The sequence below is a fragment of the Coffea arabica genome, chromosome 7e (assembly GCF_036785885.1).
Source record: "Coffea arabica cultivar ET-39 chromosome 7e, Coffea Arabica ET-39 HiFi, whole genome shotgun sequence".
In the NCBI taxonomy this organism is placed as follows: Eukaryota; Viridiplantae; Streptophyta; class Magnoliopsida; order Gentianales; family Rubiaceae; genus Coffea; species Coffea arabica.
This window is the reverse complement of record NC_092323.1, coordinates 14,175,854-14,203,663: the sequence shown is the minus strand read 5'-3', so window position 1 is coordinate 14,203,663 and position 27,810 is coordinate 14,175,854. Positions and strand designations below refer to the sequence as shown.

At 37.2% G+C, this 27,810-nt stretch overlaps 6 protein-coding genes and 1 non-coding gene across 11 annotated transcripts; 6 read left to right on the top strand and 1 right to left on the bottom strand.

The window, feature by feature from the left end:
- Positions 1-203: 203 nt before the first annotated feature.
- Positions 204-2,374, bottom strand: LOC113702450 (cytochrome P450 71AU50). Its single transcript, XM_027223668.2, has 2 exons — positions 1,425-2,374; positions 204-1,022 (listed from the first exon to the last, which is right to left on the bottom strand). The coding sequence occupies exons 1-2, from the start codon at positions 2,304-2,306 to the stop codon at positions 408-410; spliced, it is 1,497 nt and encodes a 498-aa protein (XP_027079469.1). The 5' UTR covers positions 2,307-2,374; the 3' UTR covers positions 204-407.
- A 3,918-nt stretch (positions 2,375-6,292) lies between these two features.
- TRNAW-CCA (transfer RNA tryptophan (anticodon CCA)) lies at positions 6,293-6,364 on the top strand. The gene has a single exon. It is a non-coding gene; the product is annotated as a tRNA-Trp (tRNA).
- Positions 6,300-10,036, top strand: LOC113701065 (pentatricopeptide repeat-containing protein At4g39620, chloroplastic). 2 transcript variants are annotated; one of them, XM_027221534.2, is made up of 4 exons: positions 6,300-6,884; positions 7,387-8,637; positions 9,448-9,487; positions 9,588-10,036. In XM_027221534.2, exons 1-2 carry the CDS (start codon positions 6,516-6,518, stop codon positions 8,500-8,502), a joined length of 1,485 nt encoding a protein of 494 aa, XP_027077335.2. In that variant the 5' UTR covers positions 6,300-6,515; the 3' UTR covers positions 8,503-8,637; positions 9,448-9,487; positions 9,588-10,036. The 2 variants fall into 2 exon arrangements, with proteins under 2 accessions (XP_027077335.2, XP_027077336.2); XM_027221535.2 differs by lacking the exon at positions 9,448-9,487.
- Positions 9,863-11,663, top strand: LOC113700560 (F-box/kelch-repeat protein At3g23880-like). The gene is made up of 2 exons (XM_027221036.1): positions 9,863-10,001; positions 10,639-11,663. The coding sequence occupies exons 1-2, from the start codon at positions 9,863-9,865 to the stop codon at positions 11,661-11,663; spliced, it is 1,164 nt and encodes a 387-aa protein (XP_027076837.1).
- A 918-nt stretch (positions 11,664-12,581) lies between these two features.
- Positions 12,582-16,712, top strand: LOC113701361 (glutathione hydrolase 1). 2 transcript variants are annotated; one of them, XM_027221971.2, is made up of 7 exons: positions 12,582-12,665; positions 14,019-14,368; positions 14,484-15,002; positions 15,096-15,331; positions 15,583-15,847; positions 15,980-16,117; positions 16,373-16,712. In XM_027221971.2, exons 1-7 carry the CDS (start codon positions 12,653-12,655, stop codon positions 16,589-16,591), a joined length of 1,740 nt encoding a protein of 579 aa, XP_027077772.1. In that variant the 5' UTR covers positions 12,582-12,652; the 3' UTR covers positions 16,592-16,712. The 2 variants fall into 2 exon arrangements, with proteins under 2 accessions (XP_027077772.1, XP_071915499.1); XM_072059398.1 differs by lacking the exons at positions 12,582-12,665; positions 15,980-16,117 and having other exon boundaries at positions 13,577-14,368.
- Positions 16,713-17,135: 423 nt separating this feature from the next.
- On the top strand, positions 17,136-21,641 carry LOC113701360 (pentatricopeptide repeat-containing protein At2g22070-like). 3 transcript variants are annotated; one of them, XM_072059397.1, is made up of 3 exons: positions 17,136-20,294; positions 20,778-20,855; positions 21,151-21,641. In XM_072059397.1, the coding sequence occupies exon 1, from the start codon at positions 17,580-17,582 to the stop codon at positions 19,920-19,922; it is 2,343 nt and encodes a 780-aa protein (XP_071915498.1). In that variant the 5' UTR covers positions 17,136-17,579; the 3' UTR covers positions 19,923-20,294; positions 20,778-20,855; positions 21,151-21,641. The 3 variants fall into 3 exon arrangements, with proteins under 3 accessions (XP_071915498.1, XP_071915497.1, XP_071915496.1); XM_072059396.1 differs by having other exon boundaries at positions 20,778-20,912; XM_072059395.1 differs by having other exon boundaries at positions 20,778-20,998.
- Positions 21,642-22,960: 1,319 nt separating this feature from the next.
- LOC113701362 (alanine--glyoxylate aminotransferase 2 homolog 1, mitochondrial) lies at positions 22,961-27,078 on the top strand. Its single transcript, XM_027221972.2, has 9 exons — positions 22,961-23,344; positions 23,879-24,109; positions 24,365-24,535; positions 24,871-25,014; positions 25,098-25,277; positions 25,395-25,620; positions 26,344-26,457; positions 26,580-26,666; positions 26,802-27,078. The coding sequence occupies exons 1-9, from the start codon at positions 23,102-23,104 to the stop codon at positions 26,843-26,845; spliced, it is 1,440 nt and encodes a 479-aa protein (XP_027077773.1). The 5' UTR covers positions 22,961-23,101; the 3' UTR covers positions 26,846-27,078.
- Positions 27,079-27,810: the final 732 nt, after the last annotated feature.

Genomic DNA, 27,810 nt, shown 5'->3' with positions numbered 1-27,810 from the left:
TAAAGTGGATATTTATACAAATCATAGGGGATTTAAATGGATAATAAGATTTGATCACACACACTTTTAGTGCACGTGTGATCTGATCGCGGTAATTAATTATGCATTTTATTCATTTTACATTTTACATAAAACCACAAAAGAATTAAGTGGTTATTTTGGAATCCTAGAGGAGTCATCTGTCGTTATGCAACCATAGGGGATTATATGTAATTTATCCTTGATTATGTCATTACTATTCAAATCCAATGCAATGTATGCAATTATTGTTTACAGGGAAATTTGAGCATCAACAAAACTAGAACCAAATTTTGCTTACGCTCTCAATCAAATAAAATTTGTGATACTTCTAAAGAGAGTATAGCTAGACAGACATATAGATAAAAGTTGGAGCCCACACTGTCTACTCATTCTTGTAATCGGTAAGTAGGTACAACCTTTAAATGCTTTGCTCTTGAGAGTACTAAGCCAAAAGTCTCCGACATATCCAAATCAGTTGACTTTATATTATCTGCAGGTTCCCAATTGAAGCAATGCACCAACTGTGCCAGCACAAAACGAACAAGGAGGATCCCCAACTGCAAACCAGGGCAGCCTCTTCTGCCTGAGCCAAATGGTATGAGTTGAAAATCTTGCCCCCGAAGGTCTATATTGCTATCTTTGAATCTTTCAGGGATGAAGGTCTCAGGATCAGGCCAGACATTTGGGTCGTGTCCAATTGCGTATACGTTTATGATGATCCTTGATTTTTTCTGAATGTGGAAGTCATCAACTGTGCAATCTTCCATTGACTCATGGGGAAGCAATAGTGGGGCCACAGGATGAAGCCTCATGGTTTCTTTGATAACCATGTCCAAATATTCCAGGCCTTCAACGTCTGATTCCTCCACAGTCCTCTCCAATCCAACTTTGTCTTCCAACTCTTTCTGGAGTTTTCTCATTGCCTCAGGACGCCTGAGGAGTTCTGAGATCGCCCATTCAACAGCCGTGACTGAGGTGTCCATTGAGGCTACAAGCAAATCCTGTGCAGTTGAGGTAAGGAATTGGCGGAGTTAGGCATAATGTCAAGATCAAAATAGGTATCAAATTTGTCTTCATTTGTTGCAAGGATTGCAATTATTTGATTTGGCTATGAAACAATCCCTTTCTCAACAGATAAACAAATGAGAGCCTCAGAAAAGAACGCTGGTATTATTTTGAAGAAAGTAAGAACACAGAATTCCAGATCATGTTTTAAGGTGCAAAATTTTGTCAACTAACGACAGATTTAGTTATTTGAATTTGTTTAGTCCAGAAGTTATGACTAACCGAAAATTTTGTAGAAAAAAGCTAATAACAAATTCAACAAGCAATACAAAAATCTGGTGCTATGGGCAACGTATATGAACAATAAACCAGCAAACCAGAAACGGTCTAAAACATACCAACAAGACGGCTTTGACATGACGACGGTCGAACTCAAACTCAGCTTCTCCAGATTGCATAATTCCCATCATGATGTCTACAACGTCCTTGGTTTGCTTGTGCTCCTGAGACTGTAGATGCTCATCAATGATTTTCTCAAAAAAATTATCAAACACCTTGGCAAGATCCTTAAACCGGCGAGTAAGTCCCTGAAGGTCAAGCACACCAAGCAGAGGAAAGTAGTCACCGAGGTTAGGCGTGGCCCCAAGACGAAGTGCTTCTCCAATGACATCTCTAAACCCCCTATCATCAAAATCCTTGTCCATATATTTCTTCCCAAATATCATCAAGCAACTCATATTTGCACCCAAGGAAGAAATTGCTGCACTAAGGTCAACAGCAGCACCATCTGAGGCAGCCTGTTTGAGTGATTTAACCAATGTTCCAACCTCTTCTCTTCTCATTGGCAGAAATGAATTGATTTTGTGGCTACTGAGCAGCTGCAGAATGCAAAGCTTACGCATGTTTCGCCAATACGGTCCATATTGGGCAAAAGACAAGTTCCTTTGCTCATAACTAACGTACCAAGAAGATTCATGATAAGGCCTACTAGCAAAAACTTGATCGTAAGTCTTGAGAAACTTTTCAGCTGCTTCAGGGGATGAGACAATGATTGCTGGGACATAACCGAATCGCATGTACATTAAAGGGCCATGCTTTTTGGCTAGTTTTGCCAAATCTTGATGAGGATTCTTGCCTAACAGATGCAGATTTCCTATAATAGGAAGCCCTTTTGGACCTGGAGGAAATCTCTTTCTCTTCTTCATCAAGAACAAGTCTTGAAGAAAAAACCAGACTGCAGCCAAGGCTAGAGCTGTCCATAGCCAATGAATGCTCATCATCTTTCTCAGTTTGCTTAATGGTATTCTAGTGCTTCTTTTTTTCTGATCTAAGAATGGGCCTCACAGCAGCTATTTATGTCTAGTAGTCGTATTGGATAACTATGTGTAAAGCGTAATAATTTGACGGTTGTGAATGAAAAATTGTATTACGTACAGAGTTCACCTACCCACAAGAAGCTGACTGAAACTAATCACATTTCTAAGCACATAGAAAAATTGTATTACGTACAGAGTTCACCTACCCACAAGAAGCTGACTGAAACTAATCACATTTCTAAGCACATAGAAAAATTGTATTACGTACAGAGTTCACCTACCTACAACAAGCTGACTGAAACTTATCACATTTCTAAGCACATAGACGCGAATATTACAACGATCTTCTCTGTAACTCTCTTTTCACTTTTTATTATATTATTATTTTTCTTTCATAAATATTATATTTTTTTTATTTTCTTAAAATTTAATAACTATTAACTGTGTAATACATAAAATTTAACGAACTCAAAAACTTTTATGAATTTAACTGAGTATTACACAAAATTTAACGAACTCAAAAAATCAAAAAAAATCAAAATGCATAAAAAATGAGATTTTTTATGAATTTTTTGCTGTATTTTTTAATTTGTTATTATTTTTTTAAGGTTATTTTATTTATTTTTTATTCAGTTAATAGTTATTGAATTTTAAAATAACAAAAAAGAATTAAAATATAATATTTATAAAGAAAAAAATAACAATATAATAAAAATGAAACAAAAAATGGGATAAAAGATCCGTTTTACACGAAAATAAAAAAATTTCTAAAATTTGGGAACTGAACTATCTCTTAATTTATTTCTATCGCTATCGCTGATTGTGCGTGCTTTACTATAGGATTTTCCTGTATACACACTCTAACGTAAAGGCTGTCAAATATCAAGCTCCATACCAGATACAGCTGACTTCTTCTCCTGTGCTTTTGCAGATATTTTTCTGGCAAGATGGGGAGATGTTCAACGCCATACGTTCAGTCAAATTGACATCCGACTAGAAAGTGGTGGCGTTCCGGCTCCCGTCAACTGTCACCATTCTTACATGTTACAGAGTTTGTTGTTTTTTGATTTTTTCGAAAACGATAAGTCCTCCTATTCTAGGTACAGGGAGTGGTCAAACCTAAAGAGAGATCACCAAAAAATCTTAAGGGATTTGATTTCTTGATGGCCAATTCAACTAGACTGAGTTAGTTATATGTTACATAGTTTTCCATTTCTTTCATTTTTATGAATTACGTCATTACATATGTCTCTACTGATTACAGAAATAAAGAAATCAATCATATATTTTTTTTAGTTACATGTTACATAGTTTGCCATTTCTCTCATTTTTTTTATGGATTACATCATTATATATGTTTTCATTGATTATAAAAATAAAGAAATCAACCGTCTTTTTTTCCTCTTTATTAGACAAGTAAAGCTGTAGTGGTTTTTTTAAATACAACTACTGTTATGGTCAAGGACACCAACTTGCACATTTGATTTTCTACTGTTGGATCCGTGAAGCAATTGAAGATCTAAAAGTCAATTGCAAGCTACTCTCCACAGTGATTTCAATTTGATTAAATTCATACTCAGTTTGCTTAGGAATGGAAGAAAAATAATGACCTAAGATATGAAGTAGGTAAAGAAATAAATTCGTACTTTCGTCTAATATTATGCATTGTTTTGTAAGGCTATTTTATTTATTTTTTTATTCAATTAATAGTTATTGAATCTTAAAATAACAAAAAAGAATTAAAATATAATATTTATGAAGAAAAAAAAATATAATAAAAATGAAACAAAAAAGGAGATAAAAGATCCATTTTACACGAAAATAAAAATCTCTAAAATTTGGGAACTGAACCATCTTTTAATTTATTTCTATCACTATCGTTGATTGTGCGTGCCTTACTGTAGGATTTTCCTGTATACACTCTCTAACGTAAAGGCTGTGAAATATCAATCTAAGGGGCAGGAGCGGTCATCAGTTACGCCGTGTGCAACGTGTGTGGAGCCCGCAAAATTTTGTACTAAAGTTACACGTTGTGTAAACAAAGTTACGCCGTGTGCAACCAAAGTTACGCGTTGTTGAAAATGACCAAAACCGCCAGGAATGGTTGCACTGCCCCTTGTCCCCATGCCAGATACAGCTGACTTCTCCTGTGCTTTTCCAGATATTTTTATGGCAAGATGGGAAGATGTTCAACGCCATATGTTCACTGAAATTGACATCCGAACAAATCTAAACTCAGTGGTCACCAGGTCCCTGAACCCTCACCTGCAGCAAAAAAAATTTAAGGGTAGTGCCATAACACTCCCTTGATCTAGTTGGATCTATATACCCACTAACCCCTAACACAAGCCTCCTTAGGCTCCCTTTCTCCCTAAATTATGATAGAGTAAGTTATACAATGTATCGTTGCTGGCAAAAAAAAAAGACATCCGAACAGAAAGTGATGACATTGTGGTTCCCATCAATTGTCACATGTTACAGAGTTTGTTGTTTTTTTCTTTTTTTCGAAAAGATAAGTCCTCTTATTCTAGGTACAGGAAATGGTCAAACCTAAAGAGATCAACGAAAAATCTTAAGGGATTGAATCGTCAACAGATCAAACAAATGCCGATGCACCCATTATGAAACTTTCAGGAAATTGGGAGAATAACGCAAGTCAAAAAATTTGATCTCTTGACCTATACTTAATGATAGTTTTAAATCCTTACTTAATGGCAAATTCAGCTAGACTGAGTTAGTTATATGTTACATAATTTGCCATTTCTCTCATTTTCTATAGATTACATCATTACATATGGCTCTACTGATTACACAAATAAAGAAATCAATCATATTTTTTTCTAGTTACATGTTACATAGTTTGTTATTTCTCTCATTTTTTTTGTGGATTACGTCATTATATATGTCTTTATTGATTGCATAGATAAAGAAATCAATCGTGTTTTTTTCCCCTTTATTAGTCAAGGAAAGCTGTAGTGGCTACCAACAGGGGTTGGTACGAGTGGTAAGCGGTTCGGATTCGCTTAAACAGGTCTCGTGTTCGAGTCCTAGTGTACGCAGACACCCCTGTTGGGAGACTCACCCACCATAGCCAGGTGCGCGACGCGGGTCGGATCCGGATTAGTCGGGGCAAAGCTTCGAATACCGGGCGGGCAACAAAAAAAAAAAGCTGTAGTGGCTCTTTCAAATAGTGTTATGGTCAAGGACACCAACTTGCACATTTGATTTTCTACTGTGAAGCAATTGAAGATCTAAAAGTCAACTGCAAGCTACTCTCCACAGTGATTTCAATTTGATTGAATTCATACTCAGTTTGCTTAGGAATGGAAGAAAAATATAATGATCTAAGATATGAAGCAGGTAAAGGGATAAATTCGTACTTTCGTCTAGAAGCTCAAAGAAAAGAACACGACAGTGGGTGGGGTATGCCTGAACCACTAATATGTACTTACATATGAGGTTATTTGGCATATCCTAGTAATGTGTTCATTATCTTGAAATGAAATGAATGACTAGTTGGGCAAGAAGTTGCATATCTAGAAAAGGGTGTTTTTAAGGGGTAAACAAAAACTAATAATGGTGTATATAGATTGGTCACTTAGACAGCAAACAAAAATGTAAGGGTTTACATCGATCAATTATCAGTAATTAAATTATTAAACTTTGTTAATACTCATTAAGATTGTTAAAAATCATCCAACATCAAATGATTAATAAAAGTTGGAGGAGAATTCCAAAGAGATTGGACATAGATGATTGGATGATTTACAATATCTATATCTAATTGGCTGCCTACATTTTTGTCAAGTTAAAATCTTATTATATATAACAACAAAGATTTCGACAACCTTCTCATGCCCAATTAAACTTGCGTGTGGTAATTTAGAAAGTAAACTTCACTTACACAGAGGTTCAAAATAATTGTAAAATATACCGATATCACAACAAGTGGATCCGTGGCGCAATGGTAGCGCGTCTGACTCCAGATCAGAAGGTTGCGTGTTCGATTCACGTCGGGTTCAAAACCCCGATCCAATACGGGTCCTTCATTTTTGCCCCTCATTCCTTACTGCATGGGCATTCTCGTCATTCCAGACAACATCTTCTTCAGTCTTCACACAAGCTAAGCCGAATCCCAAACTCCACAGTCCACTGCCCCCAGCGAAAGAAAATATGACTCCATCAAACTTCCCAGCAACTCTGCAATTCTCTCCATCAAAACCAGCATTTCTTCTCCAAAAATTTTACCCCAATTCTTCCCAGAATTTCATTAGTGTCTCTCAACCATGTATTGCCAGAAAAAAACCCATTTATTGCATCATCAGCAATGTGCCCACAAGGCCAAAGAAGAAGAGAACAAAGACCAAGAGGGCCATTTCAGAAGCAGAGGAACTGGTTGGTCTATTAATGAGGAATTTTGATGAAAAGAAGCAGCCTTTGGTGGCCACTTTGAACAAGTATGTGAAGCTTGTGAGAACTGAGCATTGTTTCTTGCTTTTTGAAGAGCTTGGCAAGACTGATAAGTGGCTTCAGTGTCTGGAGGTTTGAACCCTTTTCTTGAATTCTGGGCTTTTTCTCAATTCGTTATTGCGGTTCTTAATTAATTGTATGGGTTCTATTGGGTTCTTTTATATGTTCGTTGAATTTTTATCCATTTCTTATGGATGTGTTGTGCCTCTGAGCTAATGACTGTGCAATGCACTATGGATTTCATTTTCTTTGCGAATTTAATCAAAATTATGCCGTTTACTATGTTAAAGATTAGGGTCGTTTTTGTATCCCTTAGTGCAGATTAGACTGTTTCAAAATAGTGAGAAATGAAAAGTAAGTGTTTGTCTTCATGTGCATTGGCTGTAGGTTCAAAAAATAAGTATTTTGTTTCATGTCTAGAAATCAAATTTTGAATAATGTTTATTGTCAGTTTTGCTACTGGCAAGTGACTGTAAATTATTTGCTTGAATGAAGGCAAGGCAGTGGTGATGTAGTACTGTTGTTAATATCAAGGACGAGGTCTTGGTTATACTTACATATAATGAATGTTTAGGTGTTCAGATGGATGCAAAAGCAACGGTGGTATATAGCAGATAATGGTGTTTATTCGAAGTTGATATCTGTTATGGGGAAGAAGGGACAAACGAGGATGGCTATGTGGCTTTTCTCTGAGATGCGTAATAGTGGATGTAAACCTGACACCTCAGTGTATAATGCACTGATCACGGCCCACCTTCATAGTCGTGATAAAGCCAAGGCCTTGGCTAAGGCTTTAGGATACTTTGGTAAGATGAAGGGAATGGAACGGTGTCCACCTAATGTAGTAACGTATAACATCCTTTTGAGAGCATTTGCTCAGGCACGGGATGTTGATCAAGTTAACGCATTGTTCAAAGATCTTGATGAGGGCATTGTTACACCTGATATCTTCACGTTTAATGGAGTGATGGATGCATATGGGAAAAATGGGATGATTAGGGAAATGGAATCTGTTCTATCACGAATGAAGAGTAACCAGCTGAGACCTGATATAATTACTTTTAATTTGTTGATTGATTCATATGGAAGAAAGCAAGAATTTGAAAAGATGGAACAAGTTTTTAAGAGCTTGTTACATTCCAAGGAGAAACCAACACTTCCCACATTTAATTCAATGATCACAAACTATGGAAAAGCAAGGCTGAGGGACAAGGCAGAGTTGATTTTTCAGAAGATCACTGACATGGGATATTCCCCAAATTTCATCACTTATGAATGTGTTATTATGATGTATGGCTATTGCGACTGCGTTTTCAAAGCAAGAGAGATATTTGATAAGGTGAGAGAATCTGGGAAGGAGAAGAAGGTTTCAACACTCAATGCAATGCTGGATGTCTACTGCATGAATGGTTTGCCATTAGAAGCAGACACACTTTTTGAGAGTATACATGCCTCTAGAACATTTTCTATTGATGGTTCAACCTATAAGCTTTTGTACAAGGCCTACACTAAAGCAAACATGAAGGAGCTGGTAAAAAAATTGATGTTGTACATGGACAAAGATGGAATCATCCCAAATAAAAGCTTCTTCCTAGATGCTTTGGGAGCTTTTGGGTCTTCACCTGCAAGCCATAAGATAGCTAGCAATACTAACGATTCAAGAAAACAGGTGACTGCTGCAAAGTTATAGGTGGAATGGACCAGTGATTTGGTTTGTCCTCTTTTGTACTTTCTATATCATCCAAAGAACGTTTGACTTACTGAGGACAATGCATCAGACCCATTGTTGAGAGGCCCCTGACAATGTCTTCTCCCAAGTTAATTGGTAATTTCTTTCTCTTATGTTGACTAATTGATAGAACACTTCCCGACTCTCTCTTTCCTGCTGCATATAAAAAGTTACGTGTCAGTTCGGAAGTTATTATCACCTTTTCTGTTTCTTGATTTGGGTTTCATTTTTATGGTACTTTCATTGTGATTGCATCAACATTCTTTTGTGTGCATGCGTGTGTGTAATTTTTTTCCTCCATACGAAACAAAATGCGAAAATTGAGAAAATTAGAAAAGGAACCTGCATTTTGTGTACCTACCCAAAAAAAAGAAAAAAAACCTGCATTTTGTCTGAACTACAAGGCGGCTGAGCTTTTGGACAAGTTAAACATCTGTATGAAGCGGTATAACAAGAGGTTGGTATAAATATTCTGAATATGATAACTGTAGGTAATTTGTGTGTATGTAGCCATCCAAGTCTGTATATATATTTATTTACGCCACATGAGGATGACTTAATAGCAAGTCATATGATGGCCTAAAACTGTGCCTGATCAGGACTTGATTCTTAGCCCTCCCTAGTTAATGCAATTATACCAATTGCTCTGTATCAGCCCATTAGTTGTCTGGTACTAAATATCAAGTTGACCTTACATTGTGAAATAGCAAAGGTTGAAAGAGTATTCAATGTTTCTGTATAAGGTTTTTATACTAACTTATAAAATGGCAATCTCTCAGTCTCAGGATATTTCACCAAACATTAAATGCATGCTAATGCCAAGTTTCTGTACAAACTTGGCATGCTATTATTCGACATATATTTTGCTAGACAAGTACCTTATATGGTTGATGTATTGTATTCCAGGCCTGCAAAGTATATCCATCTACTTTCTCCTGTCTCGGTGGTACATTTTCTTCTTTACTTCAGTTTCCCTACTTCTTTTCTTTGTTCCTTCAAACTGCCACAGAATTGGTACTAATATTCCTTCCTCCTACTTCTCCCAGTTTGTTGCTTCGTACGAGTCCTTTGTGAAATTCTGCTGTCTTCTGATGGATAAAAGCAACTTGTGACGTGAAGTATATTAACAATCTTTGATGCTTCAGAATCTCAATTTGATGGTGGTGGTTAAAAATGCATTAGCATCACTTGATGAGTGCTCCAGGTGGATAGTCTACCAATTTTCTTGCTTCTTGTGACTTGGCTTTGTAGACACCGGTGAAGCTGGGGGATTCGTCACTGTCTCAAATGTTGCTTTTAGGGCTTCAAAGATCATAGAATCATGGCTGCAATGATTTATGGTTTGTATAGGAGATTTGGAGCTAAATTACTGCAGAATTTTTTGGAATGGGATTGTAATGTCAGCGTGAAGGGTAATATTAGGGCGGTTCTCATTGAGCTTCATTGTTGTAGTTCTTCAGGTTATAATTATTCTGATGTTTCCTTTTTTCTTTCATGCCTTTTTTTTTGGGAAGAAGTTTCTTATATTGAATATATCTCCAGAGTTTTTGGCCAAAACAATCTTCTTCCCAACTTTTCTTGCGAAGTCGTAGAAAACATTTTGGTACTTCTAATTATTAAAATTGTCCCGCGTAGACCTTTTTCTTGTTAGAAGATTGTCAACATTAGAGCCCAGAACAAGAAATTTCAGTCAAAAATTTCTTTAATTTTCTTGAAACTTTTTTTTTTAAAAATTTTCTTGATACTTAAATCGTCTCACTATCTGATACTCCTCTCTTTTAACAACGATTTCTTGTCCCAGGCAAACAATGGTAAGCTTTTTAGGAAAGCTTCTTCTGAACTAACTAGGATTAAATTTTATAAACATTGTCCTAAACCAATTAGGATTAATCTTCAGAAACATTGTCCTAAACCAAATAGAATTTGGTAAGTTCTAATATGTACATCTATTTATTCCCTCAGCTCCTTCTTTCTGTAACCTGTGACATCTTATTGATCAAAATTTTTTTTATCAATTCATTCATTTTAGCTCGCTGATTTTTTTTCAAATCCTAAAAGAGACATATTCTTGACCATTGTTAACTTAAAATTTCTCAGAGAAAGTTACAAATTTTCAGGATGGAGACGTCAAATTCAGTCCCAACGGTGCCATTCTCGACATCTTTTGCAGACTACCTGTGAAATCTCTAGTCCGATTCAGTGCAGTCCGCAAGCTTTGGGAAAGAGGTCTATTCGATTCCAATAAGTACTCGGTCATATCCATGGAAAAATCTCCCAAAACCAACAAAAATCTTCCTCTTCTAGTTTGCAGCAAGAAATCTCATAAACAATCATGCAGCTGTCACTATGCCCTATTTGAGATTGAGAGACTGAGGAAAATCAGCCTGTTTACAACTCCCTTTTGTCTTCCAGATGATTACATTCTTGCAGGTTGCTGCAATGGAATCCTATGTGTTCACAAGATTTGCAATTGCTCCAGTCCCAAGAAAATATACCTCTGGAATCCCTTATTGCATCAACGCAGGGCACTTCCCAATAGCAAATCTCTTGAACATTTCACAGATTTGGGATTCTTCTTCGACCAGCGTAACGATGATTATAAAGTTGTCAAGATTTTCATGTTCCGTATAGTCGAGATATATAGTTCGAAGAGCAATTTTTGGAGGTCAGTTGACCTGACCAACATGCCGCCTATGAGCATCAGCCGCACCAAAGATTTTCAGATTCCTGCGGCATTCAATGGGATTCTGCATTGGCCTGTGTATAAAGTTAACTGCGGTAAAGATGCACCAGCATATTCAGTGATCAAATTCAACAACGTTGAGAAAAAGTTTGAGGAGATTCTGTTACCGGAAAGCAATCCTCTCGACTTTTCTACTGCTCGGCTTGGGGTATATCAGGGCTGTCTTTCTTTAGCCTGTTGGTTTCCACCGCTTGGGGATGAGGTCTGGATAATGAAGGATGTTCAGGATAAAGGTACATTCAAATCTTCGAAAATTGCTGTCCCAAACTCTTCAGACGGCGGATTCCAGTACTCTGACGTAAAGGGATTCACAATCAACAGTAAAGACTTAGCAGATTGCAGATGGTTGGACGAGTTTCTCATTCAGCCAATTGCTTGATCCAATTATTAATTGTACTTTGCATTTTTTCCATTGGACTTAGCTCATGCACTTGATATTTTCATTCAACTTGAGTTGTGATGCACAAACTTGCACACAACAAAGCTTTCTTTTCTTTTTTTTTTTTTTTAAGGAGCAAATTTTAAAACTAAGAACTTACAAACATGGCGTTAAAAGAATGGATGTCAAAATTACATGAAAAGGCTTGACCAGAGTCTTTCATTGGAAAGACTTTTGCACCGAGGAACTGATCCCTAGATGTTTCTGAACCTATTTCTGGATATTCCTAAACTATGACAATTTTTAAAAGAATACCAATCTCGTAAAACAACAATCCATTTGTCCAAAATAGCAATAGATTTAAAAGCAAGCATAGCAAATATTACAAGTTGCTTGCCTTAAAATAAATAAATAAAAAGAGCAAATTAATGTTACTTGAGGGGCACATGTAGACTAATATCACAAAAAGACAAGTATAAAAGGTCGTTTGCTATATTATGCCTCCTCTAGTGTTCTTTTCTACAGCATGATAAGAATTTTTTATGGCTAAACTCACAAAAAGGCAGAAAGGGAATTTCTTATGGCTTGATTGAGCAAGAGGAGACAGCAATCAGGCCAAGAATTATGAAATTGAAGGAAAATAACATCTGAAGTTGAAAGGACAAATACAAGAGTCTTCAAAAAGAAACAAAGTCGCATTTCTTTGCTGATAATTTAGGTAACTATCTGGCAATTCTCATCTTTAATTTTGCTGCTGGTTACATGACAAAATATGGTACCTAACAGCAATTATTTTTTTTGGACTATAATGCAATTTGGAGATTTTATTTTTCCAATTGTCGCATCAATTCTACCAAATGCCCCCCAAGTTTCTTGCTTCTATAAATGTACAATTGAGCATCATAAGTTAGAATTGCACCATCAAGCAAGTCTCTTCCACTTTGCTCATCAAGAAAGGTTTTGCATCATATCTTTTGCAGTTTTGCAAAATGGTCATAACATGTGAGTAAAGTGCTTTGAAATCTTCTCGTATTGGGTGCTCTTTTTTTTTCCTTTTTTTTTTTTTAATATTTGTACGTACCATATTTTAGGATTCCACACTTGACAGGATCAGTCGATATATGACACAGTAAAAATGCATTATCTATTCTATCTTTTTTTTCCAAAATTGGGATGTGCTGTCCAATAAGGGAAACCACATTCTTATGGCACTATAACTTTTGCTTCTATAACTATTATATCTTCATTAATCATTCATTTCCCTCAAATTCTTTTGCACCTCATATGTGTGCAACAATTGGCAGGATTAGGCACACGTGCCAAAAGTAGCAATATAAGCATTTTACAAAATTGTAAGTAACACAAAAAAAGAAGAAGAAGAAGAAGAAGAAGATTCGCAATACGTTAGGCACTGTTTGTTTTGAGGGAATGGGAGGAAAGGAAAGGGAAAGATAAGGTTTTTGGTGTTTGGATTGGTTTTTGAGAAAAGAATTGAAAGGATTGGGAGGGAAAGGGAGGGATAAGATTTAGTTATTTTTTGTTAGTCTGCTTTCCATCCAAAAGTAAGTGGAAGTTGAGGGAAAGGACATTAAGATTAATCAATTTTAAAATTTGCTAAAAAAATATATTATGCATTCATAAATTGAATTTTTAAATTATAGATAAAAATGTAAACAACGCATGATAGTTTCTTTTCCTTTCCTTCCGTAAGCCAAGCAAGATAAATGAACTCCGATTTCTTCTACTCTCCTTTCTGTTCTTTTCCACTGGAATGCTCTCATTTCCTTTCCTTTACTTTCCTTCAATCCAAACGGTGCCCAAGGTATTAGATGTGAAATAAAAGATATCAAGGACCAAATCAGAACAAGAGACAAAGGTCAAGGACGAAAAGGGTAATTATCTTTTGCCATATCACACTTGGGTCATATTGACGCGTCTTCTATTCGGTACTAGGTTATATTGGTAATTTCACAAATGTTCAATTCATAAAGAGTCGTGTTGAGGTACAGAGACGGTCAACTGAGGTTGTCATAAACTCTTCCCACTTTCTACGATCCCGCAATCTGTCCTCAGCCTCAACTTTTAGCCGTGCCACATCAAATTTGTGTATTGTTCTTCCTTTTCCACAAGTTCTGTTTGGTTGATCACATGAAAACACATGGCTCCTGGAAATTTCCCTGTAATCCAGTGGAAGGATGTAACAAAAGTAGAGTTAATGGTTTACAGTTAAGATGCCTTATCAGCATTTTTCCTCTGAAGTTGACTTGCGCTAGAGAAATATGGCTAGGCCAAAAATGTGCATTTTGATCATCATTTGAAGTTTTTGCGAGATCATCTCCCCCATGAATTTTTCAGCTAGATGCACACCATGGCTGGCATCTGTAGCCCTGTTGCTTTTGCTGCTGACTCCTTTGAGTTGGAGCTCAAGCCTCGAGACGGCATCAACAACCAAGAGAAAGGAACAGATAAGAGGAAAACATGGTGTTGTTGCCACGGATGATGGTCGATGCTCCAAAGTTGGAAGAGATGTTCTTCGCGAAGGAGGTCATGCTGTTGATGCAGCAGTTGCTGCTGCCCTTTGCTTGGGTGTTGTTAGCCCGGCCTCTAGTGGCATTGGTGGAGGTGGATTTCTGATTGTTCGATCAGCTGATGGGAAAGCTGAGGCTTTTGATATGAGAGAAACCGCTCCAAAAAGAGCTTCCCAGGTACATAAAAGTCCAATGTATCGACCTGATGATTTATTCCTCTTTGAAAAATTTGGCTAGCCAGAAGATAGAGAATTATCTGATCTTAAGCCCATTTCTTTTGCTTTTTGTACAGAATATGTACTCGGGAAATGAAACGATTAAAGCTGCTGGTGCGCTTTCTGTAGCAGTTCCAGGGGAATTGGTAGGTCTCCACGAGGCTTGGAAGCAGTATGGAAGGCTTCCTTGGAGTAGGCTTGTCAGGCCTGCAGCATATTTTGCTTGCCATGGATTCAGGATTTCACCATATCTCCACGTGCAAATGGTTGCAACAGAATCAGAAATTCTGGCAGATAAAGGACTTCGAGAGATTTTTACATCGAATGGCAGCCTCTTGCAGCCAGGGGATAGATGTTACAACCGAAAACTAGCAGACACACTGATCAAAGTTTCAAAGGATGAATTGAAATCTTTCTGCAATGGGACAATTGCATATGACTTGGTTAAAGATGTCCAGGACGCTGGAGGAATACTCAGCCTGGACGACATGCAGCGTTACCAAGTTAAGATCAGAGAACCAATCTCTACCAATATCCTGGGGGTTGAAATACTCGGAATGCCTCCTCCTTCTTCTGGAGGTGCTGCAATGGTTCTTGTAAGTAAATCACCTTTACTTTTTTGCTTCATTTTCAATATAATGCTTCTGAAATTTGCATTGGACATTGAATCTGTTAAATTTTGATGTCAGACACTAAATATTCTAGCACAATATGGAAGTTCTGTGAATAGCTCTAATCCCCTCTTGGCACACAGAACGATTGAGGCTTTAAAGCATGCATTTGCCGTGAGAATGAACCTTGGAGATCCAGATTTCGTTAACATCAAAGATGTCTTAAATGATATGCTCTCAATGGAATTTGCACAAGAGTTGCAGAAGACCATCAATGACAATATGACCTTTAGCCCTCCTCATTATGGTGGCAGGTAATTAAGCAGCTAGTCTCCAATTGTACAATTTCAGATCCTGCACTCTCTCACTGTTTTAACCATCTAAGAGAACTTTATCAATTACCCACATAATTTGATTCTATCAACTAAAGATCTGTCTGGATTTTCAAGCATGTGTTAGTATGATCATTATCAACCTTTTCAACCTGTTACTGTTACATTTTAGCAAGTTGCTTACAGTTGTATTCTCATAATTTTGCTCTTGCTGAATCCTTGCTCCCAACTAGGTGGAATCAAATCCATGACCATGGAACTAGCCATGTGTCAATTGTGGACACTGACAGAAATGCTGTGTCAATGACTAATACCATAAATGGATACTTTGGTGCTAAATTTCTTTCACCATCTACTGGCATAGTCCTCAACAATGAAATGGATGACTTCTCCATGCCTGATAATGCTTCTACAGATGAGCCTCCACCAGCGCCGGCCAACTTTGTTCATCCAGGCAAAAGACCTCTGTCATCCATGTCACCTACAATTGTTCTCCAGGTAATTCGACCAAGTCCTTTCCATTTGATCAGCTTAAAAACTACAATGCCAAGGCTTGTCTCGTCCCTTCCCAAGACTCGACATGATTTGACCTAAACTAGAGCCCTTTATCATGAATGATGCGAAAAACAGGGAGGAAAGTTGAAGGCTGTTGTAGGTGCAAGTGGAGGATCCAAGATAATTGCAGGAACAGCAGAGGTATTCTTGAACTATTTTGTTAATGGGATGGATCCTCTGGCTTCTGTCATGGCCCCAAGGTTTTATCATGAGGTGATTACTCATTATTCGGTTGCAAAATTCTGCATTCAGCCCTTCTTTTCCTAAGTACATTTTTTGGCTAATGTTCGAAATTGTTTCAAATTTGCTTGACTTCTTGCTGAACAGCAACAAAACTCATTAAATTCTTGATGATTAAACAATAAGATATCTCTCATACAACTTCAGATGCTTATAATTTGAGACTCAGTCTATTACAAATGTAGTTGCTTATTTTTACTCATACACTGAATGCTCATGCGAATGCAGCTGATCCCTAATGTGGTGAATTATGAAGACTGGAAAGTAGTGACCGGAGATCACTTTGAAGTTCCTGAGGAAACAAGGAGTTTCCTGAAGAAGAGAGGCCATGTACTAAAAAGTGTTGCAGGTGGGACAATTTGCCAATTTGTGGTTCAAGATCTGGAGTCTAATGAGCTTGTGGCAGTGAGTGATCCAAGAAAGGGTGGTTTTCCTGCGGGTTTTTGACTTTATAAGCAGTCATTTTTTCAGGGCTCTAGTGAAATAGTATATGCCCATTTTTTATTGTTGTGCCAATAAATACTATGTCCAATTTCTATATCAAATGAAAGCTATTGAGTAGAGGGAATGTTCATTTGTTCAACAATAACCTTCACCAAAATATTTGTCTAATTGTTAGAGATGAATTCCTTGTTATTGAGTCCAATTGTCCAAAAGACTTCAAACTAACAAGAAAATTTAGAGAATACTTTTTTTTTTTTTTTTTTAAATTGTAAGATTGCAGTAGGAACTGTAACCTATGTCTAGTGTAATTTACTATCATCCTAAACAAAGATTCGTTTTCCCGACCTTGGTATTAGAGTATTTAACCAGCTGAGCTAACCGGCCGATGGAAAATTAGAGTATACTTTATTTATTTATTTTCAATTAATCCAACAGTATTCTTCTTTCTTTTATAAGAGAAATTTGGGTCAGTTTGGCTCCAATCACTACCATGGATAAAGACATGCTTCCAGAACCATAGATCGCTTGTAGAGATTCTTATAAATCACCTATCAATACAGTTTTCACGTCGACGGTGACCTTCTATAAATAAGTGACCGTTCTTACCAATTGAGTCAACTTGTGTTGGTACACTATTATTCTTATTGTTGGGGAGACAGTAACTTCTGGATGACTACAATTTAAAGGCCTATTATGTAAATTTTCCATTCATCACTTATTAGGTACTATTTTAATTCCTTTTATCCCTTTATTATTTTTCTTTCTGATTTCTATGTGAGATATTTTAAAGGAAGCATCTTGACCGTTAGGGAGAGCCCTCCAATTTTGGCGCCATAAAAGCCTCCTCTGCATTTCCCGCAAGTTCTAGCTTTTCAAAACTCTCAGCCATTAAGTTTCAAAATACCACCGAAACCTTCTAATTTCAATGAGAATCAGACGCCATAAGAGTGGTAATTAATCGTCTAAGTTAGTACAAATCCAAACCTGAAGAATGCAATCATGGGCCTCTCAGTCAAATCTCTACATATCCCTCCTCCAAACAAGTCTCAAAAGCAAAGACCCTTTAGCAGCAAGATCAATCCACGCCCAAATCATCAAGTCTGGGCTTCAATTAGGACTCTTTGTGATGAATAATCTCATAAATGTATATGCAAAATCTGGGTTCATCCCCGATGCTGTTAAGGTTTTCGATGAAATGCCTGTGAGAAACACATCTTCATGGAACACGCTCTTGTCTGCATATGCAAAACGAGGCATGATTCGTGAAGCAATTTCTCTTTTTAATGAGATGCCTGAATATGATTCTGTTTCGTGGACTACAATGATCGTGGGCTATAATCAACTGGGGCGTTCTGAGGATGCTCTAAGGATGTTTTGTAAGATGGTATTGAGTAGAATTCTTCCAACCCAATATACTTTTACTAATGTACTTGCAGCTTGTGGTGCAATTAAAGGGTTAGATATCGGTAGCAAGGTGCATTCTTTTGTTGTTAAACTCGGGTTTGGTGGCAATGTAGCTGTAGCAAATTCGTTGTTAAATATGTATTCAAAGTCTGGTGATGTTGGTACTGCAAAGGTGGCTTTTGACAGGATAGAGTTAAAGAATGTCTCAAGCTGGAATTGGATGATTTCCTTGCACATGCAGCACGGTGAGGTTGATCTTGCACTTGCTCAGTTTGATCAGATGAAAGAACGTGATATTGTTTCTTGGAACTCAATGATTACAGGTTACAATCAGCATGGTTTTGATAATGAAGCTCTGGACATGTTCTCTAACATGGTCAAGGGCACTGACCTGTTGCCTGATAAGTACACCCTAGCTAGTGTTTTATCTGCTTGTGCAAATACTCAGAATGTTACTTCAGGAAAGCAAATTCATGGTCACATTGTTAGGACCAGTTTTGGTACTTCTGGGGCTGTTGGGAATGCTTTAATCTCGATGTACTCTAAGTGTGGCTGTGTTGAAATTGCTCAAAAAGTTGTACGCCAAAGTGGAGTATCAAATCTAGATATTGTAGCATTTACAGCTTTACTGGATGGATATATCAAGATTGGAGATATCAATCCAGCAAGGGTGATCTTTGACTCATTAAAAGAACGTGATGTGGTTGCTTGGACGGCAATGATTGTAGGTTATGTGCAGAATGGCTTTTATGACGAAGGGATGGCACTTTTTAGATTGATGATAAGAGAAGGTCCAAAACCTAATAATTTCACTCTAGCAGCTATGCTAAGCATTTGTTCAAGCTTGGCTTCTTTGAATCATGGCAAGCAGATCCATGCAGTGGCCTTGAAATCATTGGAGGCATCGTCCGTATCTGTGAGCAATGCTTTAATTACCATGTATTCAAAGGCTGGTAACATTGGTAGCGCAAAGAGATTATTCAACCTAACAAATTGGAAAAGAGACCCTGTCTCTTGGACATCCATGATCATAGCTTTAGCTCAACATGGAGTTGCAGATGAAGCCATTCAACTGTTTGAGAATATGCTGGGATTGAGTATTAAGCCAGACCATATAACTTATGTAGGTGTCCTCTCTGCCTGCACACATGTGGGGAAGGTTGAACAAGGCCGTAGATACTACAAGATGATGCAAGATGTACATGGAATTGTACCCACCTCAAGCCACTATGCTTGCATGATTGACCTGTTTGGACGTGCTGGATTGCTACAGGAAGCACAACATTTCATTCAGAACATGCCAATTCAGCCAGATGTTATAGCTTGGGGATCAATTTTAGCTTCTTGCAAGATTCATAAGAATGCAGAGCTGGCAACAGTAGCAGCTGAGAAATTGCTTTCAATTGAGCCAGACCACAGTGGGGCCTTTACAGCACTTGCTAATGCTTATTCTGCCTGTGGAAGATGGCAAGAAGCTGCTTCGGTCAGAAAGTCAATGAAAGATAGACAGGTAAAGAAAGAGCAAGGATTTAGTTGGATTCAGATTAAAAGTGAAGTTCATGTATTTGGGGTAGAAGATGCACTTCACCCACAGAGAGATACAATTTACCAGGTTATGGACAAAATCTGGAAAGAGATAAAAAAAATGGGTTTTGTTCCTGACATGGAGTCAGTGCTGCATGATCTTGATAATGAAGTGAAAGAACAGATTCTTAGACATCACAGTGAGAAACTTGCTATAGCATTTGGTTTGATAAATACTCCAGAAAAATCCACTTTAAGGATCATGAAGAACCTTAGAGTTTGTAATGACTGTCACTCTGCTATTAAATTCATTTCCAAACTTGTGGAGAGAGAAATTATTTTAAGGGATGCTACTCGTTTTCACCACTTCAAAGGTGGTTTATGTTCTTGTCGGGACTATTGGTAGGACAAAAAAAGATATCAATTCAACTATTTAACTTGGAACCTTTTGTTAAGGGGACCGTCAAGGTTGACCAGTTTTGTCCGCACAGTTCAGCTAAATGAGAAATGTAAAGTTAAATGTTGGGTATGATGCACCAAATTTAGTGACATTGCTGAAGGATTTGATGTTATATCCTTAGAACGTGGTTGAAGTTTCAGGAAAAGGGAAGATGGTTTTGTTTCATGAATATAGCGAACTGAGTGGTCCAGGCTAATGCAACCAGCAACTGGGGAAGCAGCTCCTGGATGATTTCTGAATGATTTACAAGGACGGGGATTGGAGACATCCTTTTGGATAATTGTGTATCTCCTGCAGGTCTTACTGACAGCATATCTGGTTAGTCATTTATTTGGATAGCCCCACAAATAGTCCACAAATAGTCATTTATCTGGTTAGTCATTCTATGATGTGCATATTGTTTTTGCATCCTTTTCTAACGAAGCATTGAACTTCATTACATAATTTTTAGAAATTTGACTAAGTCAAGACATTGGAAGTCATTGTTATAGTTGTAATATGGTTTATTCAATCAATGCTTAACTAGTCCAACAGTTGGCCTTTCATTCATGGGTTTCAGACGAATGGTCAAGATCACCTGTTCATCTCTTTGATATCGTTAATAAAGCAATTAGTATCTCCTTTCCACCATACACTTCTTACTTCAGTAGAATTAAAGCAACACATTTTCAAGTTATCAGTCTTAATGTGACAACTTGTCATCATTTTGCAAGAGATTGAATTGCTCTATTTCCCATATGGTTGATTTGAAGTGCCATTCTTGGTCACAGCTCTGAGAGATGGCTTTTTATTTATGTGCAGTCCCAGGTAGGGAACAGTATGAGCATTGGTGCATCTTGATATGCTGCCTTACAAGTAAGACAATGCTTCAATGAAAAGGTGTGCTGAATTGCTGGAGTAGGGCTTAAGATTCACGTCTGTTCGTTATGAGATTAAGTATGCCACAGATTCCTGTTTCTTTGGCAAAAGAATGAAGTACTTAACCAAGAGAATTTCAATACTCAAAGATTTAAGGAATTACGGTAAAATCTAGCGACATAATTTTCCACCTTGAAACGATTTTTGGTTCATTTTAATCCTCTGATTTTGAACTTTCTTTACACAAGTATGCTTTCTGTTCCTCATTCTTTTCATGAGTTCAGTTGTAGAGACCTTGTGTTGGCTCTTACTGCAGGTATAGAGGTTAATAGCTGCTCAACGCTTTGGTCTCCAATGCTGTAAAATCCTGTGGACATGAATCTCTACAACCATGCCGAGATTCAGGCAATCATTTGCAGACTGGTGAGAATTACTAGTCAAAGGTCACAAGTTCATCATAAATAACCACAGGCTGGTGAGAGTTACTAGTCACTAGATCATCATAAATAGCCCTCCTTTATGTTTTGCAAGCGGCGAGGACAGCAACAAGTGTCTATCTGATAGGGAACTTCTACAAATTTGCTCTTTTAGATCTCAGATGCCGTAACATCCTCGTTTTCTAATACATGTCTGGCTTTTTAGTGATATAATAAAATGACTTGTCTTTAAAAAGATTGAGGAGAAGAATCAGCATCATGGTTTCAATAAGATAAGTTTGATACTGATATTCCATGGTCTTTTCTTCCTCAATTGGTGTCCCTAGTTGGACATATTGCTTCAATTTTATTGACATGCTCTAATTATTTTTCTTGCTGGAATATTATCATTTAAGATCAATTTTTGCAGAATGACTCGTAGTAATTCCTGAATCACAAATTTGTTACTCAATGGGGTTTCTGATCTTTGGTGGGATTACCTAAACTACACTGGAGAGAAGTTCTGGCAATGCTTTTCTAGTTTTCTTGGACTGAAATCTCTCATCTTCTCATGCATTTTGTCTTTTCTCCTTCAGAAAGACAATCCATAATACACAAAACAGCATGACAAGATCACAAACTTGTAACAAGTGCTAAGGGGCACTATATTTTAGCCTGGGGTTAATCTTTTCGTATCCTTCTGATTGTAAGTTATGGAGTTGCAAAATATTTTTCTATGGGATTTGATTGGGTAGCCATCAAATAATTGTGCTGGAAAATAACGTTCAATTCCACCGTATGGAATGAAAAGAAGTTCTATTCAAAGTTGGCTAATGTACCAAACTCTTGATCCTGAGGGAAACCAAGACAAAGAAAACAACTACTGATGAAAAGCACGATTTAGAAAAAAGGGAAGAAGACAGGAAATGCTATCAATAAAAAGGCCAAATTGGAAACGGAATCTTTTGATAACTCGACCACCATTTCTGCTCACATAATGGAGTATCCATAAACAAATCCTCCGAAATTAAAAATTCATATCATTCTCATTTCTCAACACATAAAATCAAAATTACTCTGAACTGAAACCCTTTTTTTGAGGAACTGAAACCCTTTTCAATTCAATTAGTTACAAAATTAATGACAAATTCATTATCAATTACTTTCAACTACAAGTAGGCTAAAATTAATTAAGACAATTTGCCCTCGTGACCTCATAACTTCCCCCAAAATTCCTCATTTCCATTATAACTTGCTTAAAAAGTGGGGAAAAAAACAGGTACGTTGGGATACCAAAATTTTTTAAAACACAAATTTCAATAATTTTTTTGTATAACCAACTACTTCTTTATTTCACATATTATATACCACAAAAAGTGCTATAATAATTATTCCCCATAATGCTCTACAAATTGACAAGAAAACGGGAAAAAAATTATAAAAATTTGACATATCTAAACTCACCATCTTATTTAAAAAAAAAAAAAAAGAAAAAAATCTCAACACTTTTTATATTTGAAACTCTTGTTAGTCCTCTCCCCGAGATAAGCATCAAATCTATAAATATGTTATCACAAATCAACTAGTACTATTGTAATTTATCCAAAACCAAAATACAAAAAAAAAAAAAAAACAAAATTGATATTGTAAGGACTAAAATACAAAATTCCACGTCAACATTTCTCCAAAATCCAAAACATAAAACAGACATTCCCCACTCCAACCAACCTCCAACACTGCGCCAACTTTCCTTCTCAACTCAACATTTTCACACACTCACACAGTACAGTTCAGTCTGCTTCACACAATAGTGACTGAGTGACGGTGTGTGAAAGAAACGGCGAGCCGACGATGTCGTTTAAGACGGTGGGGAGGAAGCTGTTGAGGAGTAGTAAATGGCAGAGTGTTAATACTACTAATGTTAAGCGGCGTTGCTTTTCGGCGGGGATCGCAGCGGAGGCATCTGTGTCTCGGCCGGAGCTGCCGGCGTTCGACTATGAACCAAAGCCATATAATGGTCCCTTAGCCGATGAAGTCTTCCAGAAGCGCAAAAAGTATCTGGGCCCTTCTCTTTTTCACTATTACCAAAAACCCGTAAGTTTTTTTATGGAGACCAAAATTCTTTAGTAGTTTCTTTTATTGAAATGTATCTTAGTTAGTTTCTGTGAATTCCAATTTGAATTGCTAATTTTCTGACAGATTGTTGGTCAGAGAAATCTTTTTGTGTATTGAAACGGATGGACTGCCAGCAGGGTCTTGGCCATTTAAGAGTGTTTAACCAATTTTATTTGGGAATAGATTTAATTTTTCCTTCTTTTTAAACTCCTTTTAAGAATATAAGTTTCTGAGCTTTAGTGAGGTTTTCTTTTAACTTAGGCTACTTTTAACTTGTTTTAAGCATTTTGAGCAAGTGGTTTAAGTTCAAAAGTTAATCGACTAGGCATTAAATAGTTTTATTGTAGATGACATGTCTATATTCTTGATTTCAGTGAATACCTGCCATGGTGCCATTTATGATTTGTATGGTAAATCCAGTCTGTATGAAAATTCAGCAAAATGTCACAAAGGTTTTTTTTTTTTGAGCCAAACTCCGAGATCTCATTTTTTAACTTTGTGTTGTATGGACAGCTAAATATTGTTGAAGGGAAGATGCAATATTTGTTTGACGAGAATGGAAAGCGTTATCTCGATGCATTTGCTGGAATAGTAACTGTATCTTGTGGACATTGCCACCCTGAAGTACTGAATGCCATCATTGAGCAAAGCAAGCTTCTTCAACATGCTACAACCATATACCTACACCATGCAATCGCTGATTTTGCGGAAGCATTGGCATCTAAGATGCCCGGAAACCTAAAGGCTAGTATTTGATGGAATCTGTTTGGGATCTTGCAGCTGTGAAAGTAATATGCCTGCTGCCTTTTGACTTAAAGTGTGAAGCGCAAAAGGCCATCCATATCTTTGTTTTGCCGGCAATTTCTTTCATGCCTCATCCAACATTTATATCTATTCTCTACATACTGAATTTTTTCCCCTTTTTTCCTGCTTCTTGAAATCTAGGTTACACTTCTCAAGCAATGCAACTTGCTAACACTGCTCCTTTTGGAACTGCAGGTAGTTTATTTTGTAAATTCAGGAACTGAAGCAAACGAATTAGCAATGATGATGGCACGGTTGTACAGTGGTAACCTTGGTATCATTGCCTTAAGAAATGCATATCATGGTGGAAGTTCCAATACGATTGGACTAACAGCTCTCAATACATGGAAGTATCCAATTCCCCAGGTTTGTTCCCTGAGGTTATATGCATTATCTAATGCTTCCACACTATGCTGCTTTCCGAATATGTTACACATTACAATCGAATATGTTATGTGCGATGCTTGAGTGGATACTTGTTCAAAGCATGGTGCTTTAACCTATCTCTGGGGGCTGTTCTTAAGTTGGTTAATGAGTTAATTTGTTTACTGCCACTTGTTGAGTAGATTTTTCTTGGCATTAACTTGTACAATTTGACTGGAATGTATTCCAAAAATAATTTTATCCAACCTAAATAGTTTTTGGTTTGTTGATTCTGATATTCAGTTAACCAAGTAAAAATCCTGATTTCGACAATGCAGGGTGAAATTCATCATGTCATCAATCCCAATCCATATAGAGGTGTCTTTGGGTCTGATGCTAGTCGTTATGCTGAAGAGGTACAAGATCACATTGATCATGGGAGTCCTGGAAAAGTTGCCGGCTTTATTGCTGAGACCATTCAGGTTTGCAAACTTATTCTGGTTACTGAAAGTATAGCTTAATGTTGACACAAATAGCTTACTTGATTTTATTATGTAAACTCCAGGGGGTTGGGGGAGCAGTTGAATTGGCTCCTGGATACTTGAAACTGGTTTATGACATTGTTCGCAAAGCTGGTGGTGTTTGCATTGCTGATGAAGTACAAACTGGGTTTGGTCGCACAGGAAGTCATTATTGGGGGTTTGAGACACAGGGCGTGATTCCTGATATAGTTACCATGGCAAAGGTGTATATGATCATTCCCTTGCCTTCTCTTGTATATCATAATACTAATCAGCAGTTCTCACCAGTTGCACAGTTGTCTAGCATAATCAATTTTGACTGGACATAATGTACTCATCAGGGCATTGGGAACGGTTTACCTCTTGGAGCTGTTGTGACCACCCCTGAAATAGCAAGCGTAATGGCTCAAAAGATACAGTTTAACACCTTTGGTGGCAATCCCGTATGCTCTGCCGGTGGACTTGCAGTACTTAAAGTTATTGATGCTGAGAAGCGCCAAGAGCATTGTGCTAAAGTTGGCTCCCACTTGGTTGAACGACTGAGAGTTCTTCAGCAAACACATGACAGTAATGTTCTGTTTGCCTATGGTGCTTTGTTTCACCCACACACATATATAAATAAAGAAAGATTAGACTCATAATTATGAGAACCATAACTTTGTTTATCAAGGCAGTCAATTCCTTCTTTTCTGTGTCAGCCTAAAAGGTAATTGCAATAGGCTGAAGTAATCCTTATCAACATGCATATGGTCAGGAAAATCTGATAGTTCAATGTCTTCATAATGTCATCACAGGCATATGCTTACTACTGACAAAATTACAATGATTTTAAGGATCTAAAATATAACTCCAGAATGTTGATCTCTACGTATAATGTACAATGTTATGTTTTCTGGTTACTTACTGGTATACTAGTACTAACCCAGTAATAGCACTCCTATGCAAATTTCTTACCTCTAGTGAACCTAGTCAATCTAATTGTCAATGAAGTTTACAAGTCACAGATAATTTTTAGTAATATTCTCATTTGCATGACCTGGATAGCTGTATGTAAGCAACATCTCTTGAACAAAAAATATTTACTTTTCAATGATTCGATTGCTTGCTTGGGTTATTCAAAATCTAGTATTAGCGGTCTAGAGAAGTTAGCCACTGCCACGTGAGCAGCTGCACAGCTCATCAATCGCAGCATGCCAAATTGATATCACTGCATCCCTATATACTCTGTTGCATTTCCAGACATGTAGGAATAAAATTGTGAATGCTAACTAATGTTTTCCTATGTCTCAGTAATTGGAGATGTGCGAGGTAGAGGCTTGATGGTGGGTATAGAACTGGTCAGTGATAGAACTAAGAAGACACCTGCGAAGGCAGAAACTGCAATTCTGTTTGAGAAGCTCCGAGGTTAGTAAGACCAACCAAAAAATATTCAGGAAATCATGAGAATCTTCATCTATACATTATAGTCTATATGCTTCTATGGTAGCGAGTTAAAGTTTTAATGTAATTCTCATATTTGAACATAGAACTTGGCGTCTTAGTTGGAAAAGGTGGACTGCATGGGAATGTTTTTAGAATAAAGCCTCCTATGTGCTTCAACAAAGATGATGCAGGTAATTTCATGCTTTGCCATTTGAGTTCCGTTGAGTAAATTCCTCCTAGATGAGGTAAACTGACATTAAACCAGACTTCTTAATGAGTTTTTTGCCCCCTCTACATCTGAGCCTTTGAATTTTCTTTTTCTGCAGATTTCCTGGTTGATGCATTGGATTATGCCATGTCTAAGTTATGATGATTCATCCCTGAGAAAATTTGATGTTGTACCAGCCCACAAAGGAGAGAACTATAGGACTGTGCAAAGATCTTCAAAATGTAGTAGTTGCTTCTGCTCCTTGAAGTGGACAGAACATGTCAATGTAAGAAAACAGCATTGCTATCAGCAATTGCCAATGATTATGGTTGGATTGTACTATAAAAACTATGCTATACACTTTAAATGGGAAAAAGAAGAAAAGTGTTCGAGTATACATTGAGCGAGCTTTGTATTTGGTGATTGCCGACTAGATTAGAGTTTTAGGTCAATATGGTTGGACAATCTTTCTTATCCACAAAAGGGGGGAAAAAAAGGAATGAAAAGCAAAAGGTGGAAGAGCTTCAAACGTAATCATAATGGAATATCTAAATATAGCAGCCCATGTGGTCTTATACATTAGGCCTCGAGAATAGCTAAATAGTCACATGCACCTAAATAGTCACGCCGCAGCAGAGAGTGCTGCGGGGAGCCTTTACAGCTCTGCTCCTCGTGCTGTTTTGAGAGAACCTAGGAGAAGGATTGACCCTCGGACCTAGTAATATATGTCAAACCTTTGAAGAAGGGATCTTGTGGTTTCATTTTTTTTTTTGTTTTTTGAATGCAACAATTACGTCTGGTCTGGCAATCGGATCAGATCAGATTCGAATTCGCGGATTGGATTGAGATTCAGAGATATAATAGATAACCTGTTGATTCGAACACAATCTGTCAACTCAGAAACAGGTTGGATCAGAAATTTCGGGTTGGCGGATCAACCCCAAATGACATGAAACATAATTTCAATTTATTAATTTATCACTGTAGTTTTTAACAGAACTAATTTCGTACAAGGCTAATTACATAATCAAGTAATAAAAATCTCGATAAAACAATCTCAAACCATACCTGAAATAAATTAAAACACTGTAAAAGTATTTTATCTCAAACCATATGTAAAATAAATT

Coding starts and splice junctions, on each gene's coding strand:
- LOC113701362 (XM_027221972.2), top strand. CDS start 23,102: ATGTCGTTTAAGACGGTGGGGAGGAAGCTGTTGAGGAGTAGTAAATGG. Junction 25,015..25,097: donor TTATTGCTGAGACCATTCAG/GTTTGCAAACTT, acceptor TGTAAACTCCAG/GGGGTTGGGGGAGCAGTTGA. Junction 25,621..26,343: donor TCTTCAGCAAACACATGACA/GTAATGTTCTGT, acceptor CCTATGTCTCAG/TAATTGGAGATGTGCGAGGT.
- LOC113701065 (XM_027221535.2), top strand. CDS start 6,516: ATGACTCCATCAAACTTCCCAGCAACTCTGCAATTCTCTCCATCAAAA. Junction 6,885..7,386: donor AGTGGCTTCAGTGTCTGGAG/GTTTGAACCCTT, acceptor ATGAATGTTTAG/GTGTTCAGATGGATGCAAAA.
- LOC113700560 (XM_027221036.1), top strand. CDS start 9,863: ATGGCTGCAATGATTTATGGTTTGTATAGGAGATTTGGAGCTAAATTA. Junction 10,002..10,638: donor TCATTGTTGTAGTTCTTCAG/GTTATAATTATT, acceptor AAAATTTCTCAG/AGAAAGTTACAAATTTTCAG.
- LOC113702450 (XM_027223668.2), bottom strand. CDS start 2,306: ATGATGAGCATTCATTGGCTATGGACAGCTCTAGCCTTGGCTGCAGTC. Junction 1,023..1,424: donor ATGTCAAAGCCGTCTTGTTG/GTATGTTTTAGA, acceptor TCAACTGCACAG/GATTTGCTTGTAGCCTCAAT.
- LOC113701360 (XM_072059397.1), top strand. CDS start 17,580: ATGCAATCATGGGCCTCTCAGTCAAATCTCTACATATCCCTCCTCCAA.
- LOC113701361 (XM_027221971.2), top strand. Junction 15,003..15,095: donor GAGGTGCTGCAATGGTTCTT/GTAAGTAAATCA, acceptor TTTTGATGTCAG/ACACTAAATATTCTAGCACA. Junction 15,848..15,979: donor CACCTACAATTGTTCTCCAG/GTAATTCGACCA, acceptor TGCGAAAAACAG/GGAGGAAAGTTGAAGGCTGT.